The sequence below is a fragment of the Notolabrus celidotus genome, chromosome 5 (genome assembly GCF_009762535.1).
Source record: "Notolabrus celidotus isolate fNotCel1 chromosome 5, fNotCel1.pri, whole genome shotgun sequence".
Lineage (NCBI taxonomy): Eukaryota > Metazoa > Chordata > Actinopteri > Labriformes > Labridae > Notolabrus > Notolabrus celidotus.
In genome coordinates, this window is record NC_048276.1 from 15787439 (window position 1) to 15809228 (window position 21790).

The 21790-nt window shown below is 39.3% G+C and overlaps 1 protein-coding gene across 1 annotated transcript in view; it reads left to right on the top strand.

The window, feature by feature from the left end:
- LOC117813375 (unconventional myosin-XVIIIa-like) overlaps positions 1-21790 on the top strand; it is a 100484-nt gene that overhangs the window by 58638 nt on the left and 20056 nt on the right. Inside the window, exons 28-42 of the mRNA XM_034684555.1 lie at positions 8527-8553; positions 9262-9405; positions 9568-9657; positions 9817-9936; positions 10069-10183; positions 12282-12409; positions 12585-12739; positions 13680-13803; positions 13947-14147; positions 14526-14636; positions 17003-17107; positions 17285-17431; positions 17610-17723; positions 18661-18777; positions 19296-19379. Of these exons, the coding sequence (XP_034540446.1) occupies positions 8527-8553; positions 9262-9405; positions 9568-9657; positions 9817-9936; positions 10069-10183; positions 12282-12409; positions 12585-12739; positions 13680-13803; positions 13947-14147; positions 14526-14636; positions 17003-17107; positions 17285-17431; positions 17610-17723; positions 18661-18777; positions 19296-19379 (1782 nt within the window). The remainder of the gene's footprint in view (positions 1-8526; positions 8554-9261; positions 9406-9567; positions 9658-9816; positions 9937-10068; positions 10184-12281; positions 12410-12584; positions 12740-13679; positions 13804-13946; positions 14148-14525; positions 14637-17002; positions 17108-17284; positions 17432-17609; positions 17724-18660; positions 18778-19295; positions 19380-21790) is intronic.

Here is a 21790-nt window from a genome sequence, read left to right on the forward strand (position 1 = left end):
AATTGTAATAGATGCTGTCAGAGAGACATGTAACGCTGAGGGAGAGACAAAAAGAGGTTAAAAAACACCCTAAATATGTTTATAACTACACTTAGGAGCCTACAAAAAATGAAAGTAAAACATTTAATTTTTCAACAATATAATTTTCAAGATAGTTATTGTATACAATCTACATTAACTATCTAAATGGATCAGCCAGCGGTGTCTTCGTACATGCGTGATACATCTGCAGTCTGGAGGCTGAGGGGTGAACGCCTCCTGCTCTGAATGCAGCTAGGAGGGACTCACAACAGCATCCACTGCTTGTTGAGTAGAGTAAGAACGACACATGCTTTCATGTCAGTCACCAAAAGTCTCCATTTAACACCAGAATAAGACGCTAGTCACTAGTCGCTGTTTTGAAAAAGAGTCACTAGAGGGGTCTAAAAACTTGCTTAATATAACAACAAGTTATCAGCTAATTTGGCAACTCTGCCACAGACCGATTTAAGCCCTGGTTATTATGATGATAATAATATCAAAATGATATTAACAGACTTAAGGTATTAAGTATTGTCGTCATGATCACTGGCTTTCCTTTTAAATACTGTGGTGCAGTTACCGCCAACTCTTAGCAGATGATAACATTTTTTACTTGAACTGTGCGTGGCTGTTAGCAGCGGTCTTAGTAAATTACACATTTTCTTGCAGTGTTGCTCATTTGCATAGGAAGAGGCCTATTTTGCTCCAAACTTAGGCATAATGGTCCAGTTGAACATATGCAAAGATCACTAGCGCACAGAGACACTATTTGCTCTGCAGCACAGGGTGTGATGCATTTAACCCTTTGTTTTCAAATTATACAGTGCCTTTTTGGCCTGTTTGCTCAGGTACAGCAGGTTCAGTTGTTGCAGCAACCCAGACATAAGAACAATCAAGAAAAAGTCTCAATTAGTAAAGTAAGATAAGTAAAAATAAAGATAGATAATAAATATAGAATACAATTTCGATATATACAATGTTACAAATGGAATTTAGATACATACAAATGTTACAAATGGATTAGATAGCAGTAATTACAGGCAGTATTCAAAATGTTTCAGTAGTGACAGGTTCACATGGTGTGATTATAGTTTGTAATGACAATGCATGTGGTAATTGTCATTGCAGAGATATACACAAAGTAGAACACTTGCAGGAAAATGCTGACATGCCACTTGGAGTCAAGCTGCAGAGTTAGTTCTACTGTTAAAGCCAAATTAATTAGTAATAAACCAAAAATTAAAATCTGTTGGTGCCGATCCCTGATTATTGGTTACCATATGCAACTTGTAGAACTGTTGCAAAGATCAAATATCACACCTGAGATTGTGCTCCTGTTCTGAAAATAAGTACATCTGTTATTACCTTCACTTATTATCTTCTTGCATCTGATCTTGTACTTGTACTATATTGCAACGACAAAGTTAAAAATGCTGAAATAAACGTGATGCTTTAAAAAAAATTAAGTGAGCATTAATGTCTAATGTCCTGCATAACTGGTTTTCTAAATGAAGTATGGGTGGCGAATGTGAGCACTAGAGGCCACGGGGCCTTGGAGTCCGCAAGGAGTTGAGTCCCTCACTTAGGTAGATCTAACTCGCTCTGCAGTAAATCTTTAACTAATTATAAATGTGTTCTCTAAACTTCTCCCCTTTACCCCCTTACGTTTTTGAATGTACTCCATCCAATCAGCTCCCATAGAGTGATATTCAATAGTGTCACATCTATTTTGTCAAACTGCTCTTCTTTTAATGAAGCTTTATCAGACATGCTGCTGACTCACACAACCATGTGCTCCACCCATCTCCCATTTTTCTCCCAGCATGTGATGGGTCCATCTTTCTTGACCTCACACACGTTCTCTTGTGATGTATGGAGCCGCACGGCCGCTCTCCCTCTCTGTGATTACTATTTAAGTGAATGCGCCACTTCAGCTGGCGAGTGATGAAACAGCAGAAACAGAATCAACATGGCTGCATTCCTTCCAGTGAGACTTGCTGTTAGTAGAAAGATATCTTGTTCCCTTGCATTTAATGCCTGTGAGATTATTAAATCGCCATCTTTGCAATAAGATAAATTAGTATGACCTTTTCTATTACTTGACTCCCAGCTCTGCTCGGTTATTACAGTTTTCATCACGAGAGTTTGAGTAATGGATGTGGGTTCAAAATGAGAAAGCAAGAAGGCCAGTGTATTTTCTTTATTAAGTTCAAAAGGTCATTATTCACACAGTGAAGCAGGCTGATGCTTCATTATGTGCGAGAACTTAAAGGAAATCAGCGGTGAGAAACCACTCAAAATTACCAGGCAACCATGCAATTACAAAATCCATTAGCAAAGAGGCAATTTTTCCTCCCTTTGCCCCCATATGCCCCCTGTCTTCTGTAAATGTATTCCTAATAGCAAGATAAGACTTTTTTTGTGTTTTATCTTGTAACATTATTGCTGTTTAACTGATTTGAGGTTGGTAAGTTTGGACATAACATGCAATTATAAATGTGATTTGAACTACCACATATTCTTTCGTGTCATCGCTATAGGATGATTTTGTGTGAAGATTTATTAAAACTGAGAACATGATTTATGCTCCTAAAAGTTATATTCATCATCCTCAGTTTTCCTCAAAATAGAAAAAAATAGGTTTAATTTATTTCAGTTCACTTCCATTTGATTAAATGTGATCAAATCACAACAAAACACAATGACAACATATATCAGAAGTCAAGGACTAGTTTTCTATCTTTATACTAGATGAAGATGATGATTGATACCAGTGCTTGGTTAGCAAGGTTAGCTTTGCTTAGCATGACTGAGCATGAACAAACAAGACATGGCATGTTGATAGTAAAAGCTGTCAAAATAATGTTTTCCATATTTTTGATTCATCACAGAAATAAATAACGCATACAAATAATGAACACAGATCAATTCCACTCGGACATCCGCATGTGTGAACATAATAAAAGTGGTTGCTGTTTAATCTGCTTTTAATCTAAATTTTCTAATGCATTATTTTATGAGAGAACAACATCACCATAGATTGATTACTAAGTTTGATCACAGATTGCTGCTTACTGTAAAATAACATTTAATAGACATAGATAGTGGTTTGGCAAGAAAGTGGAAAAGATATGTGGTCTTTTTTTGTCCAAAAACATAATCCCTCTGAAATGTGTTTTACATTACCAATTTGCTGAAAATGTGATTTTGTTGCAGAGAAAATTCCTAAAGAAATAATCAATGAGGCCTTCAGTCACTGCCAATAGATTGTTAAAATAACTTGTTATGTAATATAAGAGTAGGATGAACTAACAATTAGATATTTGGACAAATAAGTTGGAGCTGAACAAGTCCTCAAACAACTCAAAAACCCCTCAGGCAAATTGTTTGCCTCAGGACTTCATTCAAATCTGGACAACTAAAACACCAAAACAACTAAAACTTTGTTGATCAGATAATAGGACATGTTGCATTTGGATGAAAGTAAAAATACCAGGTACTTCACTGCACTGTCCTGAACCCATGTTGGCATGAAGATCTCACTTTTACGTGTATTTCTAGAGGGAAAAAAAGTTCTCATATTCGAATCAATGTGGTCACTTTTATTTGGCATTTTGGTCTATGACATCTTCATCTGCTGAACAACTGCGTGTGAAACCGTCAAGAGCTGAGGGGTTTACTATGAAGCTGGATTTGCGGTTACAGAGGTAACTTCAGGGTTAACTCTGGATTTTCAGTACTAAGATGGAGGTTCACTCCATACCTGGGTAGATCACTATGGCTACTCATGCTGAACTCCTAACCTGCTCCGGGGCAGGTTAGGTTCAGGATCAGAGATCAGTTTGTAGAAAACTCCTCCCACTGATCAATCAGCTCGCTCCATCACAGAGCTCTGTGGGAGCAGAAGAGACGGCCAGGACACTTTTTTCTACCTGTATGATTTTATACATTGAATACTGATGACAGTTATTAATTATCTTTCCTGACATCATACCTAAACAGAGTTTAAAACGGGTTAGTCAGGTGAAGTTTGTACACCGCATTAAATATAAAAGTGCGTGTGCTTATCTCTGAATCATATTCTCTTTTTTTTATTTCCCCACAGCGCTCAGTTACATACCGTCAGGGTTGCAGCTGAAATATTACGCTTAAAACTGTTACACAAGACACATGATTAAATCAGAGAGAGAGATCACTGTCAGGGAATAAACAGAGTTATTATTATCCGATCTATCTGCACTAATGAAGGGAAATAAGACGTCATTTGCGCATTCAAACTGTGTTTTTGTCTGATCTCTCAGTTCTTCCTTCATGTTTCAAACACAGCTGTGTTGATGTTAGTCTGGATTATGTGTTTAACTTATTCATATTTTTGTAATATCAGTGCAGTGTTTGAAATTCATTTTGATGTGCTGACGGCAGACTATCGGTGTCTGGTGTTTGATAACCAGCTTAGTGTGACAGTTTAGCACAATCTCCTTTGTTAGGTTCAGTGAAGCCGGATCAGGAGAAGATATCTGGGATATGTTGAACTCGCTTTGTAGTATACCCCTCTGGTAGATGCCGGCTAACATATACCCTGCTCTTTACACACACAGCATTTCACAAGGATACAATAAAGAATAGTTTAAACCCCAGTCTTTGCTATAATGGAACGATTTGAATGGTCACATTAAGACTAAGAAGTTTTACTTTCTTAAACTTCCACACCAGCCCAATCTTGAAACTCCCAAAAAATGTATATATTTTTATGTATTAATCTGACTTCCAATGGTATGAGGTCCTTATCTGCAGTCAAGTGTGAGATTGAGAGAAATCAAAAGTGAGGGGCAATGTTTAGAATCACTTCTCGAGCGAAGAAAGTATGCTGGGTTTTTCACTATTCAACCAGCTCATATGTTCAATATATGGTATACGGCACATTTTCTTTGTGCAGTGATTTCCTAAAGGGCATCTTTCTTCTCTTGAATCTCGTTGTTTTTGTTGTTACTACTGACTCAGTAAGCCAACCCCACACAACTTGAACAGAAGCAGCCCTTTGGTGGATTATTAAGTGATTTTCATCTCCCTGTCTCTTCACGTGGAAGATTTACAGAGTGTGTTGCTGTTCAATCTGAGAATAATCATCATATAATAACATCCAATTGCACCCTTGCTGTTACCTTGTATTTGTGGAAATTGATTGGGCTCTATTGCCTATTGCTCTGTTTGAAGTATCCAGTCTTAACAAGCACAGTACTGAGGATAATAATTTGCCTCAGGAAGCAGGCGTATGGGATCTGGAGAGTGAAGCCTTTTTAGACACTCAGTGGTTGATGTATATGGATGTGAGAGAAAATTGCGAGTTCCCATGATTAATAATCTCTGGCGTGTTAACCATGCAAAGTATGCCAAGCCCAAGTGACATTAAATGACAAATCCATGTTTTTTCTTGTTTTTTCCTCCTTCAGCTGTCTCCTCAAGGGGACAACCTGACATTTTAAGAGTGTGTTATTTTGTCTCAGCTGGTGCTTAGCACATTGGGAGTTTTGTCCTTCAGGAACTAAACAAATGTTCTTTTTTTAGCTACTTGGATTGGAATCAGTTCAAAAGGAGCAAAAATAAGCCATCCTTTTCTAAGTAATGTTATACCTTTTTTTGCTGTTTCAGTGAACGAGCATTTGAGCATTTCACAAAAAAAATAAATATAGATAAAACATGAAAACCGACCAATAAAACTTGGGGATAGTATTGGTACCAACTACATTTACAGAAGATTATTGTGACACGATTGAAACATCACAAGTATGAATATCATACTTGTGATGTTTCAATCGTTAGCTGCAATCTTGAAATCTGCTGTGGGGGAAAAACTCGAGCTTAGAGGTTGGCGCTTACCCTTATAAAACAATAAGAAAACAATGATGGAATTTTCTACAATTTAAGATACATATTTAAATAGTAAGATTGGATTATTCTGTAGCTGTGCTGAAATAGTAATCTCTGTAATTGCAGTTGTGTTATCCTCCTCTGAAACAATGAAAAACCACTCTGGTGACTCTACTCTTACTCTCTTGTTGGCTTGTTCTTCTTCTCCTGCTTGTTCTTCTTTTCTGTGTGTAAAGGCTTGCATATTACCACCGCCATCCATCCATCCATCCATCCATCCATCCATCCATCCATCCATCCATCCATCCATCCATCCATCCATCCATCCATCCATACATACATACATACATACATCCATACATCCATCCATACATCCATCCATACATAAAGTTGTGCTCATAAGTTTACATACCCTGTCAGAATTTGTAGTTTTTTGGCCATTGGGTAGGTGTAGGATTAGGGGTGGGAATCGAAAACCGTATCCGACTTAGAACCGGTTCCAGTTGATCAATTCCATCGGAATTGTACACCTCAAATGTTATCGATTCTTCTCAACGATTCATTTCCCAGCACAACGTCACGTCATGTCACGTTGAGGTACGTTGCATTCCGACACACTCTACGACGCAGAACTCCTAGGTGCAAATACCTCAAATATGCTGAAGCATTTTTCAACTCGGCCTCGAAGCTTGGGGTTCGCGTCGGGCCGAAGTGGAGAAGGGTTCCATGTGAACCAAGATGTGAACATGTTTGCGCCGGGGAGGCAAAACCCCACCTACCTCTCCCCTTTCGGAGTCTGGGCGCCTCCCCTCTGGCTTGAGGAGCTACGTCCGGACTCACACGGCCGAAAATGAGGCACCGAGAGTGGGTAAAATTCCTCCGCCATGAGCCCCCGAAGGAAAAGATTTTTTCCTCTCCAAATTCAAAGTCTTTTCATCCATGCTCGAGGGCCACATCCGGAGTCACGCGGCCGACAATGAGGTCAACCTATTGTTCAGTATGTTCAAGTTGAATATGTTCATGTTCAGTCTTGTGCAGTCATAATTTTGGAAAAAATCAAATGGTTCCTAGACTGTTCAGAACTACTTTTTTTCCCCTCAAAAAAATACTCAGGAATCGTTAAGAGAATTGATAATGAATTGGATTGGTAAGCAGAATCGACAATGGCATTGACATTGATAAAATCTTATCAATTCCCACCCCTATGTAGGATGTGGTGGCACACCGCAGAAACAGCCTTCATTTATATAGTGCTTCCCACAGCAAAGATTCTCAATGAGTTACACGAATGCCTGTTGATAAAATCAGGATGAGTTTTCCTTTGTGAAAAGAAAAATATGACTCTCACATTTGCACGTCCAAATTAGCCCAGATTTAGAAAGTGGCCACAGAGGGTGCCAGAATCCAGCCAAATTTAATGTTCCTCACTGGAGCTTTAACTCATAAAAGCGTGTAAAAGTAATTTTAAAAAATCCAGATTAAAAAAACAATGCATAATCAAACGGTGGGGCCCTGGTTATGCTATATATCTTATTAGAGGTGCTTTCCTTAAGCAAGGCATCATGTCATGTTCCAGAAACTGATCATTAAGTGTTCACTTCAAAGATGGGATCAAAGTGACATCAGAAGAAGCCTGAGATGCTGCAGCACTCAGATATCACACAGACATGCATGCTTAAGTGCATATGGGTCACTCACTGAGAGCACTACTATGAACTGTAATTGTAGAGTAGTGAAGAAGCGAATATAAAAACACATTTTTGTCTCAATCTTGGCTCAAAATCATAATCCACAACATACTGTCTCACAGTTGTCTCACCCTCTTAATGTGATATGAATACCAAACTGCTTTTCCACGGTGCTCATGCAGCATAATCTTTTGTTTGTATTCTATTCATTTTTGACTAAATATGACAAGTGAGACCTGCTTAAATCTTCTGTCAGAGATTGGCTGCATTTTGCTCTGTGTTCAGGCTTTCACTGTGTGACAAATCCTAATTGGTCATAGAGAATACCTTCAGGGCGATATGTACCTGATGCTGAGAATTGTGCTGCTCTAATTGGCTTTGCCCAAAATCTGCTACCACTACTGCTGCTGCTGCTGCTGCTAGACAGCCTCATGCATAAGCAGCATGGAAAATGTGTAATACTTGGAATTAGCTGCCAACATGTTTGATTTAATTAATCAAAAATTAGCTCCCAGTCTTGGAACACACACTGCAGAAACTCTCCAGAGGAGGCTGGCAAGTCCTGGGATCGCTGCTAGCCCAAACACAGACAATATAACCCAAGAATGAGGAATGAAATGTTTTTCAAATAATGTTCATCAGGGCTGAGGATGATATGGTAGCAGTAAATTAGTTCTTTAGAGTATGTATTCCACTGAGTAATTGAGATTTTCCTAAATTTCTGGCATGGTTTTATGGGCCTCTGGAACCAACCTGTCACAGTTGTTTCCATAAAGTGAATTTACCACCATGTACTGGACATTATGCTAGATTGAGACCAAATATATCTGTTTTCTTATTAAATTAATGTTGTATTTAAGTTATTAATTGTCCAAGAAGATCCATTTATGATGCAGTTACAAGTAATTATTCTGGTAATATGCTTCCTTCATTTTAATTTTGTATGCAGGGAGTGTTACTACATGATAATAAACAGGTAAGTCCTCTATACTCCATCCACTTTTGCTCACTGGTTTTCTGGGGTCAGTATGAAGAGGCGGTCACTTGTTTTCTCCATAGACTCTATAAAACACGGACACAGTCTTGGTGAGGTCACCCATTGTTTCCTGATGAGGGGTTTTGAAGCTAAATGATGGCCGTTGCCATATTGGAAATGCTGACTCAACATGACTTTCACTCCACCTAGAAGCAGACAAAGAGGTGAAGCTGGCCTCTCGGCAAACAGCAACATCACGTTCGCCTGTCGGTCACACTCAGCCATGCCCCGAATTAAGCAGATCTGTGCATAACACATCTGAATATCTTCAAAATGGATGAGTTATAAAAAAAATTCATCCCCCAGGCCCAGACAGTGTGTGTGAATAAAGAAATGAGTCATTCACACCACTACTGTTCTTTGCACCAGGCTGTAAACGTGTTTCATTTTGCATTTTAATTTTGGCTCTAATTGGGCCTCATTGGCTCTGAAGCCTACGCTAAAGTGGACCCTCTGGGAACCCCAGTTTATTGCACTTTTGCATTAGCTTAATGTTTCCACACCGCAGGTTGCCACTTGGTTATAACATTAATATAACACAACCACTCTCTCAATCTGTGCTTCCCTGCATACTTAATGCCATTAACCCCCAACTTAATACCACAACTGGGTCCTCTTTTCTGACCGCCACTCTGTATGTTTCTCCAGATTCAGGATCTAGCAATCCGCTGCATCCAGAAAAACATCACAAAGAACCGGGGCGTGAAGGACTGGCCATGGTGGAAGCTCTTCTCCACAGTCCAGCCCCTCATACAGGTCCAGCTCACCGAGGAACAGATGCGAAACAAAGATGTAAGTACACAGCTTATAGTGCACTTTTCAAATATTTCTCCTCCCACTGTAGCATGACATTTCCTGTCATACATTTTTGCTATATATACTACTATACTTAATGCATCACAGTTTTACCAATAATACAATATGTTTGCTATGTTGCTAATTGTTGTTCTGCAGGAGGAGATCCAGCAGCAGAAAGGGAAGTTGGAAAAGGTGGAGAAAGAGCGAAATGAGCTGAGACTGACCACAGATCGACTAGAGAGCAGGGTGAGTCCCTTTGCAAAGCATTTTGGGAGGATGGTGTTTGTGATTTATTTTTTGTGCAGTTCCACTTTTGTTTCAGTTAAAGATTTGAACGCTTACTCTTGAAGGAACCGCATGGAGTATGTCTGTAGTCATACCCTGTGTGTTTTTCTTTGTGTCCAGATTGCAGACTTGTTGGCAGAACTCGCCGATGAAAGAAGCACGAGTGAGTCAGCGTCCCAGCTGCTGGAGACAGAGACATCTGAGAGACTCCGCCTCGAGAAGGACATGAAGGACCTACAGGCACATACACTAATATAAACACACTTTTTTTTATTTCACATTATCATAAAAAAATATGATTTTAAATGAGACTGACAAGCTCTTTTTTTTTTTTTTTTTTTTTTTTACCATGTGTGAATCTGTGGGTTTCAGGCTAAGTTTGACGCTGTGAAGAAGCAGTTAGAGGCACAAGAGATGGAGGTGATGGAGGCTCGGCTTATGAAATCATCTGAATTCAACGGGGAGATGGACGACGATGACGATGCTGGTTAGTTGAGTTTGAGACCAACCTTGTATTTATTTCTATACTGAAAATATGAAGCAAAACAAACTCTGAATTATGACTTGAAGCGACTTTTTTCTTACTTTGCAATCAGTGGTGGACAGAAACAGAGTAGATTTACTTGAGCACTGCACTTCAGTACATTTTTTGAGTATCTGTACTTTACTTGAGTATTATTTTTTGGGGGTACTTGTTACTTTTACTCCACTACATTCAGAAGACAATTATTGTACTTTTTACTCCACTACATTTCTATCAGTGCTCTAGTTACTCACTAATTTTGCTTTGAAGTCAGCTCATGAATTTCCTTCTCTTTTCTGAAATCTGATCCCTAAGACAGTAAAATGTGTTTGTGTAGTTCTGTTTGTCCTATATCGTGCATCTCAACTTGGGGCAAACACAGAGCAAATTAAACTCAGATCAGGCAGTTCATTTAGAGGTGGTAATGATGGCTATAATTCTCCACCTGAGCACCCATGTCCATATCTTCAGCCCGTGTTAGAGGTTTTTCAAATGAAGAATGATACGTTCCGTTAGAAATGTTCTTCCTATTTCCCACTCTGCCCAAAGATACAAAAATTCACTGCCCAACCTGAGAAAGCGTGTTGAGCTAGTAACATTTGTTTCATTCCAGATGAACATTTCAAACTAAGTTGTCTGTGCTTAGAGTAACTTAGTGTCTGTTTTTATTCCATGGTATAGTTTTTAGAGATTTCAAGTAATGGTTTCTAAATAAACATAATGTAACAGAATGTACTTCAATGTATTCTTGACTGCCATCATTCTTTATGAAAATACAAGGTTTTGAGATTTTTTAAGAAGTACTTTGAATACTTAAGTATTTTTAAAAGCAAGTACTTCAGTAATTTAACTTAAGTAATAATTTGACAGAGCAACTTTCACTTTTATTGGAGTAATATTTGACCAGGAGGATCTATACTTTGACTTAAGTAATGAAGCTGTGTACTTTGTCCACCACTCTTTGCAATTAAAATCTTGGTCGGCCACGTTTTTTTTAAACATTTATTTTCAATCTCCTAATTAATTGTACAATGTGAAATTGGGTAGCATCTTGCTCAGGCCTGCCTAATAGTCATGTCAGCTCAGGTCAGAAGCATAATTTACCGAACTGCTCATACTGACATTATGTGCACAGTTTGAAAAATCTCCCTTAGTTTGTTTGTAGCTGCAAGAATTAGCGGCTTTGTTCGATTGCTCCAGCAGGAGACATGGTCACATCTTGCTTAATGCTATAGAGTATATTTTCCAAGTTTGGGATTTACCGCTAGGGGATTATGATGTTCCCTCCCAGGCATACAGCTAATGCCTGTTGCCAATTTGTCTCCACCTGCTGGGAGAGAGACCACCCGATGGCAGCATATTGTCCATGAGACTTTTTTGTTTTTTTTGTCTGTGTCACCTCCTCCTCTTCAACCCAGCCCAGCAGACAAGCCATTATAGAGCATATCAGAATTCTTAGATGAATGAGAAAATAATCGTTGGGATCAGAGCCGGTGGCCCTGCAAGTTGTCATTATGCTATATATATGCTAATGAGCAGCACTGATAGAGGAGCCGGTGTTGGTTTGTGAAGGAGAAATGGACAGCCACTAAAATGATAAGGCTTGGAAATGAACCTGAACCTGAATGTCTGCCTGGCCGCTGTTATACTTCTGATAGCCTCTGACAGCTCCAGAATTAGGGTCGGCTAAGAACTGTGGAAAGTGCCACTTAGACATGTCCTTCTCTAACTACTATTGTGCTGTGCTCTGAATTCTCCCTGCAGGTTTATCCAAGATTAGAGCTGAGACGTAGAGGCTTCTTTGTAGTTTCCTGTCGAATTTTTTGACCTCATAAGGTCGGGATTTGATGAAAGAAGTTTTATTTCCTGAAAGATTATATTATTTCGGCTCTTAAATGTGATAACCATCAAAGCCGGTACAGTGCATTCCTTAATCCACAGCATCCATCATGTCTGAGCTTTTGAGCCTTTTCTGCTGTACACCTCAGCTAGGTTGTTATTAGGGGCGGGAGACTTCCAAATGTCACTCGGACATTTTCTGAATTGTTTGTCTTTTCTCCAGGAGGCGAGTGGCGGATAAAATACAACCGAGCCATTCGTGAAATGGATTTTACAAAAAAGAAACTCCAACAGGACTTTGATGACAAGCTGGAGACAGAGCAGCAGAGTAAAAGACATCTGGAGAGAAGGGCAAGTAACTTTTTGAAACATCAAAATCATTGAACGAATCCAGTATTATTTTACTGTTTATTTGCAGCCACTTATAAAAACGCTATTATATTAGCGTGCAATGAGCTGCGTTAAAGAATAATAAAGACATGTATTTTTATTTGTGTGTATGTGATTGTGTGAATGCATTCTGCAGCTGGCTGATTTGCAGACAGATAATGAGGATGTGCAGCGCTCTGTGCAGCAGCTAAAGAAGAAGTGCCAGAAACTGACGGCAGAGCTGCAGGACACCAAGCTGCACCTGGAGGGCCTGCAGAGCCGCAACCATGATCTGGAGAAGAAACAGAGGAAGTCAGTTTCTTTGTCTGTCTTGTCTGTTTGTTTGTATGAACATCCATTTGCCTGTCTGTCTATTCCTTCTTCAGCGAACATCCATCACAGAGAACATTCTGCTCTTTCCCCTGCTGAGGGGCCTGGCTCGCACACTCTTGACCTCTCCATAAGAATATGAACATTTCCTTTAATTTCAATAGTGACTGAGATGTTTTATAATCTGTGGAATTACATTAGCTGAGAAATTGACTCAGACTTTAAGCACTTGAGAAGCTATCACTGTGGCAGAATGTGATCTCTCCCCTGTGGCTAATTGAAGATGCTCTGTGGGTGAAATTATTTTCAGCTGCACTTCAGAGAGAAAAACAGGGAATTACAGTGAGCTGACAGCATGAAACACTTAGCTGTTAAGTTCACTAAGCATAAGTGTTTCTGCCCGAGACAATTGAAGAAAACATTTTGCACATTATTACAACCCCGGCTGTAAATTGATGGCTAATGGAAAGGGATAAAAGTGGAGGCTAAAATAAAAGAAGTGCTGAACTGATGATGGACTTTTTGAGAAGAATGCACACATAAACTCAAAATCTGCAAAGTAGCAGAATTTGTTCTTATATATTATGTACAATTAATGATGGTTAATGACTTTATAGAACTGTTTATTAAGTACATTAAGTACTCATGTAGCTTCAGGTTGGTGCAAATTTGCACATATCAGCACTTTATGTAATGACACATTCTTCTCAATCTACTTTACATTACTTACTGTTAAACCCTATAGAACTCCAGTGTTATGTAATCAACTTTGTGATTGTCCTGAGCTGTGTGTGTTTGTGTGTAACACTGTGTATGTGTGTGTGTGTGTGTGTGTGTGTGTGTGTGTGTGTGTGTGTGTGTGTGTGTGTGTGTGTGTGTGTGTGTGTGTGTGTGTGTGTGTGTGTGTGTGTGTGTGTCCCAGATTTGACCTGGAGCAGAATCAGGCTCAGGCTGAGGTGCAAAGAGAAAGGAGCCAGAGGGAGAAGCTTGCTCGAGAGAAAGACATAATGACCGGCGAGATCTTTAACCTCCGCCAGCAGCTTCAGGTAAGCTACTTTACTCTACTTACATAACAAGTTCTCTAAAGTTCCTCCTCTGGGACTACATACATGCTCTCTCTCTCTGCTCTCTCTTGACATAACTGGGCTGGTCCAGATGTGAGCTTTACTTCTTCTTTTCACACCCTCAGGACAAGGACGGTGAACTGTGCGCTGTGAATATGAAGGTGCAGCAGCTGGAAGCAGAGCTACAGGATCTGTCGTCCCAGGAATCCAAGGATGAAGCCTCGCTGGCCAAGATCAAGAAGCAGCTTCGCGACCTGGAGGCCAAGGTGAAAGACCAGGAGGAGGAGCTGGACGAACAGGCTGGAAGCATCCAGATGCTGGAACAGGTACAGAACAGGTGGTGCTGTTGTAGTAATTCATAGTCGAATGGAGGAATATTCAAGATTTGACTGCTCAAAACTGCTCACATCATGCTTTTCTGTGTTTGAAATTCTGAGCTGTAATTCTCTAAGTCCTGTTATTTAAAAAAGAACTCTTCCTTTTACAGTGTTATTCAAAAGTACTGTTATATTTGACACATATTGTAAAAGAAACCTAACTGTGCAGTATGTTTGATGGATTGTAGATATCTCATTCTTGAAGAGCAGCAAAGACACTTGCTCTTTTTAATTCTGTGTTATTTTATCCCTTCTCTTGGTCTATATTTGAATACATTATTATACATATACGTATGTCAATAAATCCGTGTCATCTACATTGCTCAGGCTAAGCTGCGGCTTGAGATGGAAATGGAGAGGCAGCGGCAGACCCATTCAAAAGACATTGAAAGTAAGGATGAAGAAGTGGAGGAGATTAGGAGGTCCTGCAGTAAGAAGGTATGTGCCACTTATTCTTACCCTTACACACGTACAAACTTATCCTAAAGATAGCTTCTCTACTTTAAACCAGGATTGGTGAAGGCAGCAATGTAACACACACCTGTGTATACTCTAACTTCATTGTATGTGTGGAATCTGAGATAGCCTGACAACTGTTGTTCTTGCTTTATTAATTAGAAATATGTTGGTCTTCAGAGGGCTTTCTATGTGGTACAAAAACATGCTGTATTTATCAGAGAGAAGTATACAAAACAGTTGTATTAAATTCATTTCATGAAACTCTTTTTTATCCCCAATACAGGATATGAAATTTAAACAAGCTAAATTACAACTTGAGATGTGTCTACAACTGACTCTATATTTATAATATGTAATATATGATTCAAATCTTTCAAATTAGGTTGTTTTAGGTGCTTGTCTAATGTTACTGTGTTACCCAAAGCACCATTTTTAATGCATACTGATACAGACATACTATGGTTAAATAAACATTGAGTTGAAGACAAAGGAATGTCGTAAAGTAGTGTAAATATTGACAAATACACTGCAATTAAAGTGATGATAAAGTTTCTTCTTTTTTTTTTAAAGATTTTATTTATACATTTTTTTATACATTTATAACCACATACATATAAAGACATACACACACAAAAACCAAAAACAAACAAACAAACAAAAAAATAAACACCACAAAACAAAACAAAACACACTGCCAGAAAAAGAGATAAGATGTGCAACCGTGTCAGTCCATACATTGATGTATTGTCCACAACTAAATAAATGGCCAGAGGTAGAGTCCACAGAAAGTCCTTGTAACATTACGAGGGGTCCAAGGCAAGGCAAAAAGAGCAGGGATCAGAGAATATCACAACACAACATCATTCGGGGGTGCAAACAAGTTGTAATGCTGTGCATATACAGTACACTGTCATAGTTAGTTCCCAGTCTGACTTCTTTCCTTCTCAATAAACTCCACAAAGGGTCCCCAGATCTTAAGAAACTTAAAATGGGTGTTTGACATTGTGTATCAGATTTCCTCAAGATACAAATAGGAAATCATATAATTTAGCCACTTTTTATAACAGGGAGAAGAGGCTGATTTCCACTCTCTTAAAATAACTCTTTTCGCTACAACCAAACCAAAACTCAGGGCCTGCTGCGTCGCAGAGGGGAGAGTCAGGACATAGCTGGAGCAACTCAATATCACAGCGAGGCCATCAGGAGACAATTGATTGTTATATATGTTGATGATAATGTTTCTTTCTGAGACTTTTTTAAGGCAGTGAAAGTACGCTTTGCTCCAAACCCCATCCAGGGCTGTACAAAAATGAGTTAGGTATCTGCAATCTTGTTATCCAACAGCAATCACTGTCAATCATTCTCTGAAGGCACTATGCAATGTATGGATTGGCATGCATGTCAACTTTACAGTAATTCTGGCATAGCCAGAGGCTAGCATTGAACAACTTCCAACCAAGACTTCTTTTTCAGTGCCGTCATTTACTGCCGTCATTTTCGTCCATTACATCCCCCAGAGTAGTGCCTGTTCATCTGTTTTCAAGTAGCTCTCATTGTAACAGTAGACAATAAGTAACACAACAGTCTCACTTTGGTTACTTCTGCAGCAGAAAAAATACACCTATTTTCTTGTGATTTACTTCCAGTATAAGGGTGTTCAGTTTGCTGAGAAACATGTTTGTGATTTGTAAAAAGTAAAACTTTTCCAGGTCTGTCTACACAAGGAGACAAAGCAACTGTTAAAATGTTTGTTGAACAGAGGTTGGATTCATCATTTCTGATACATTCATTGAGAAATCTAACAGCTGATTGGCTATTGCAACACAGATTTGTCGCTTAAGTTTCTTCAGAATATGCCGTCTTTGCTCTCTACATGGACATTTTTTTCCTGCATACGTCAAAGCCTGCTGATATGGGATTGGTCAATGCTGTTTGGAATACAGACGTACCCTTTTTAGCTACTCATGCTAAAAATCCAGAGTACAGAGTCTAGATTTTGACGAAGAATCTGTATAAAAGAATAAGGTTTCTGTACTTCAGTACTCCTCCAAAGGGTCACACGGACCTGTATCCTCTGCAGTCAATAAACTAACCGCTGAGAAGTTCCTTTTATGACCCATCCACAAAAACATCTCTTTCTTTAAAACTGATAGAACAGAACATTTTATTTTGAAAGGCATGTTGATGTGTCTATGGGCTAGCAGATCTGCTCAGGGGGATCTGTGTGTCTCTGACGTGTGAGAGCAGCGTGTCTAACAGGATGGTCGATGGTGTGTTATGTCTGCCTTTGTTTATCACCCATCATCTGTTTGTGCATCCTGACACCCTGTTCTCGTGTCCTGCAGCTGAAACAGATGGAGGTGCAGCTGGAGGAGGAGTATGAAGACAAGCAGAAAGTGTTGCGTGAAAGGAGAGAGCTGGAGTCCAAACTGCTGAATGCCCAGGACCAGGTACATCCATCATTCTTTTTCTGGCCTCTGTCAGTGCGGTCATGATAAGTACGCCACTTCTTTTGATTGAAAAGAAACTCTTCTTGAGTCTCAAGAGGTGCTGCTATGCTACGGTTTTAAAAGAGGGTAAGAAAAAAGAGAATACTGGGTAGAAAGGTGTGTTTTTTTGTTATTCAGGTAGGCCAGAGGGACGTGGAGACGGAGAAGAGGCTGAAAAAAGACTTAAAGAGAACCAAAGTTCTGCTGGCGGATGCACAGATTATGCTTGACCACCTGAAGAGCAACGCCCCGAGCAAGAGGGAGATCGCCCAGCTCAAAAATCAAGTATGCAAAAGATGATAGTTCACATTTACAGATAACAAAAAAAAAGTTAATTTTTAGTATAAAAAGTTGATGAATCCTTCCCCCTCTGCAAATCCATGATAGATTCTTGATCCTGGCTTGGTAATATTTGTCCCTCACCTGCTCTCTGGTAACATTTCCTTCCTCCTGTTTCTCACAGCTGGAGGAGTCAGAGTTCACCTGCGCTGCTGCAGTCAAGGCTCGGAAGAGCATGGAGCTTGAAATAGAGGACTTGCACATCCAAATGGAGGACGTGGCCAAAGCTAAGATATCAGTGAGTTTGGACATCTGCTAGCTATGTGTCCTGAAGGCGCGGTGTGTGAAGTGTAGAGTGTAACTGCACAAATTCTGCTGCAATTATTCACTTGAGTAGGACTGAACACCAATCAGTTCTGCGTATGTTACCAACATAATGATTTTTTTGCGATTTCATCTTTAATTGGTTGTGTATTGGCACACATTTATGCAAAATGAAACATACCTATCTTTTTTTCATCTCAGTGTAGAAGCTGATTTTCTTTTTTTTAATTGTAAATATTTACTTTCCTTCTTTTTACAAACAGTGTTTAATTAATGGTGAGCTTTTGCCTATCAAATTAGCGTGCCCTGAAATGCAGCAGACCTTCAACATTAATATGCACACATCATCAAGCCATATTAAAATTATAAATGCCCTTTGGCATAAATCGGATTTTAGCATTTTGCTCTAATGGATAAATAAGCTTTGTCGAATGTTTTTTTTCTCTCCCTCTGCTCATTAAGGGTTGTCTCATGAGAGTACCGCCAGCATTTCAGACTCTACACTGAGGATGTTTTTGTCTCAGGGGACCTTACATAGAGTGCTGTGTGCCTGTGCTTTGCTTGTTAATTGCTGCATTTATGGCAAAGGGAGGTCTTGTAAATGTCTCAGATTAGAGAACGCAAGAGCCTCAGTCTTCACCCCCTGAACACAGAGGATGAACTCGAAATAGGACATCACCAGTATGCTGCACTGGCTGCACTTTTCTCGGCCTAAATGAGCCAATTGATTATCTCCAATTGGTCTCATCCCACAGCCAGGACCCCGTCCAGATTGTGTTTCATCGCCATTAGATGAGATTCCAGGGCTGCCATGGCTTTGCCAGCTAATGACCATTTATCATATTCAATAGCTCATGAATAAAAGCCTGTCACTCTATACTAAAGTGTGTCGTTCTCGCTGTGTGCCTCAGCTGGAGGAGCAGGTCAGCCGCCTGCAGAGAGAGAAGAATGACCTGCAGTCTCGTATGGAAGAGGATCAGGAGGACATGAATGAGCTGATGAAGAAGCACAAAGCTGCTGTTGCCCAGGTAACTTAACCTCCCTTACACCTCAGTGAGCCTGTAGTGATACGCATAGAAGAAGAAGTGAATCGGATCATGACACAGACCATGAAAATATTGAAGTTCTTTGATTAATCCTACATGTTTAAAACAATACAGAATGCCGTCTTTAATAATGACGTTCGCTCTCTGCAAGTGTAAGTAGAGTTGCTTTGAAATTTGGAGGACACATTCCCCTCTAAACACAGTGTGTGCTCTGCAATCAGGGAGATGCAATCTGTTCGACAGCACATCACATGACCAATTCTTTGGCAAGGACTTATTATGTTCACTAACCATTTACATTTAAGGGGAAGTCATTTACAGGAAACTGAAGCAAACATTAAAGCTCTCCGCTTTTTTTCCCAAACCTATAAATATACCTTGATTCTGTTATTTTCTACTCTCTGTGATTGTATATCTGTGTGTGTGTGTGTGTGTGTGTGTGTGTGTGTGTGTGTGTGTGTGTGTGTGTGTGTGTGTGTGTGTGTGTGTGTGTGAACTAGTCTGCCAGGGACTTGAGCCAGATCAGTGACCTGCAGGCCCAGCTGGAAGAAGCCACAAAGGAGAAGCAGGAGATCCAAGAAAAGGTAAAAAAATAAGTGTTCAGAAGCACTCAAAATGCCTGCCAGAAAACTTGCCTGCTGCCTTGACGCTTCTCTCTGATTAGGCTTCAGCTTTTCACACAGTTACTGATTATTCTGACCCCAAAAAAGTCAAGTTTCTTTGCCTTTTTTTCCCCCAAAATTGCAACGCAATTTGCATTTAAATAGTTAGAAATCAGTGAAGATTTATAGTGAAGGGTAGAAATTGTTCTTTTGCCACTCAGTACTTATGTTACAAAGGAAGGGTCATACTCCTAAACCAGGCAGCTTGTTTCCATGGTTAAACCCATTAGATCAAACTTAAAGCACTCATTCTGCTCCTGTTAGTCATTGTATTTCAGCCAGCTTCTGTCTCACAGATTTATCACAATAGAGGTATTGTGCATCGTTCTCTGTGCCAATGCATGGTTTTATCAGAAAACATCAGAAAATTTCAGTGAAATGAAAATGAGCAAATTGGAAATGAGTCTGAAAAACACTCTCGGCTGATTGGTTTGTTAGTTCATCAGATAGCGTTACTGATGTGATGTGATAATTAGGCGAAATAGGGAAGCTCTATTTGATACGTTGGCCATTTAATGCTTGATTCACATGATTATTCTAATATAATCAATTAAAACAAACCATGACGGTGCAATAATACCCTCACACCACAAAATTAAAAGAGGAGAAAGGAAAAAGGGTAATGCAAAAATGTAAATGCTTGCTTTACATCTTTTCAGTACACAAATCACACAGCTGTGCAAACAAATCTCTTACATCTCTTAAATGTACATTAACTGAAAGAAAAGAAAGGAGACCCAGCCGCCACCCCGCCAATAACCTACAGACTTGATTGTGTTATTTGAATGTGAAATAATCGCTCTGTGTGACTTCTGTATTTGTTTGTTTCCTTGCTCACTCACCTACTCACTCACAGAAACAAACAGGTGGCCATGTGTCAGCCCACACACAATGATCTACCTTCATGAATACTTATAACACATTTATATATTTAGACAAATGGATTTTGAACACTTGTAGTATACAATATATTTTTAAACCTCAAGTTTAATTAGTTTAAACACCAAGCTTTTTTTGTTTGTTTCAACTAATTTATTTTCAGAAAAAAAGAGGTGCATTACAAAGGTACAATCAAAAAATATAATATTTTCTCCCCCCCCTCCCCAAACCCAACTCAGTCCTCTTCTTTCATAATTTAGACATTAAGAGAACTGTATACATATATAAATATATATAGACACCTTCACATGAGTATTCATATGAAATACAAACACAGCAGTGTACCTAATGTTGAAAAGAAAAGGTATATTTTTACATACATTCACGGACCCATGCACATACCTACATCCACCCATCAGCTCGCATCATTAAACATCAAGCTTTAACCATGACTGCAAGTGAGTCTTCATACTGAAGATAATTGACCAACGTCCTTTTCCCTTTCCTGTTGGTTAGACTTTATATCAACACCTTATATGACCTGGAATAAATCAACAAAAAATAATACCAAAATGAAATCCTGACTCCAAATATGCATGTTGTGCAAGACTCTATATGAAGAGGATAAGGTATAGTGAAAGGGTGGTTATGCAAATTGGAATACAGACAGGTTGAGCGTGACCCTGATGTAGAGTGGAGGTCGGTCAAGTTAAAAGATTACCCTATTTATTTACAATGAGACACAATAAACTTTAAATTGACTCTAAAGTTAACATTAGATAGGGTAAAATAACAACAACATTAATAATGAGTCAACCATCACAACTTCTAATATTGTTGCTATTAGCTAGGGATGCACCAATCCGATCCTGGTATCGGATATCGGCTAGATCGGGCTCAAAAAGCTAGATTGGATATCGGTGACAAAGGGCCGGTATATAGTGCCGATCCATATGGCAGATCTATTCATCTCAGTTCTATGCTTTTCTGTGTTTACAATAGCCATGTGCGTCTCCTACGTCATCAGCGCCCCGCCGGTCTGTGCTTTTTTGCCCGGTGGAGCATGATGGATGATAACTACAGATGCTCTGCAGTTTAGGTGCATGTCACGCTTCTTTTGTTAACAACTCTGACGGAAACTTGCAACATGTGCAGCGGTAATGGATGGCAGTCGCACTGAAAAATATAATGAAAGCCTAAAGGAGTAAGTTTATGTGAGCTGTAGCCTACTGCAAAGTAGCAATAAACATTCTTTTAATGGATTCAAAGTGTGAAAAAACAGACAGGTTATTGGATTTAATTGTTCTGGATCTCGAAATTAAGGGATTCCAGCCTCTGGTTTAGCACTTGGAACCCAGGTACAATTCACCATCAAGTCAGAAAAGCCTGAAGTTGCCAAAACATGATTCTACCCTCACATTAAGGAATAGAGATTGTTAAATCAATACCAGGAT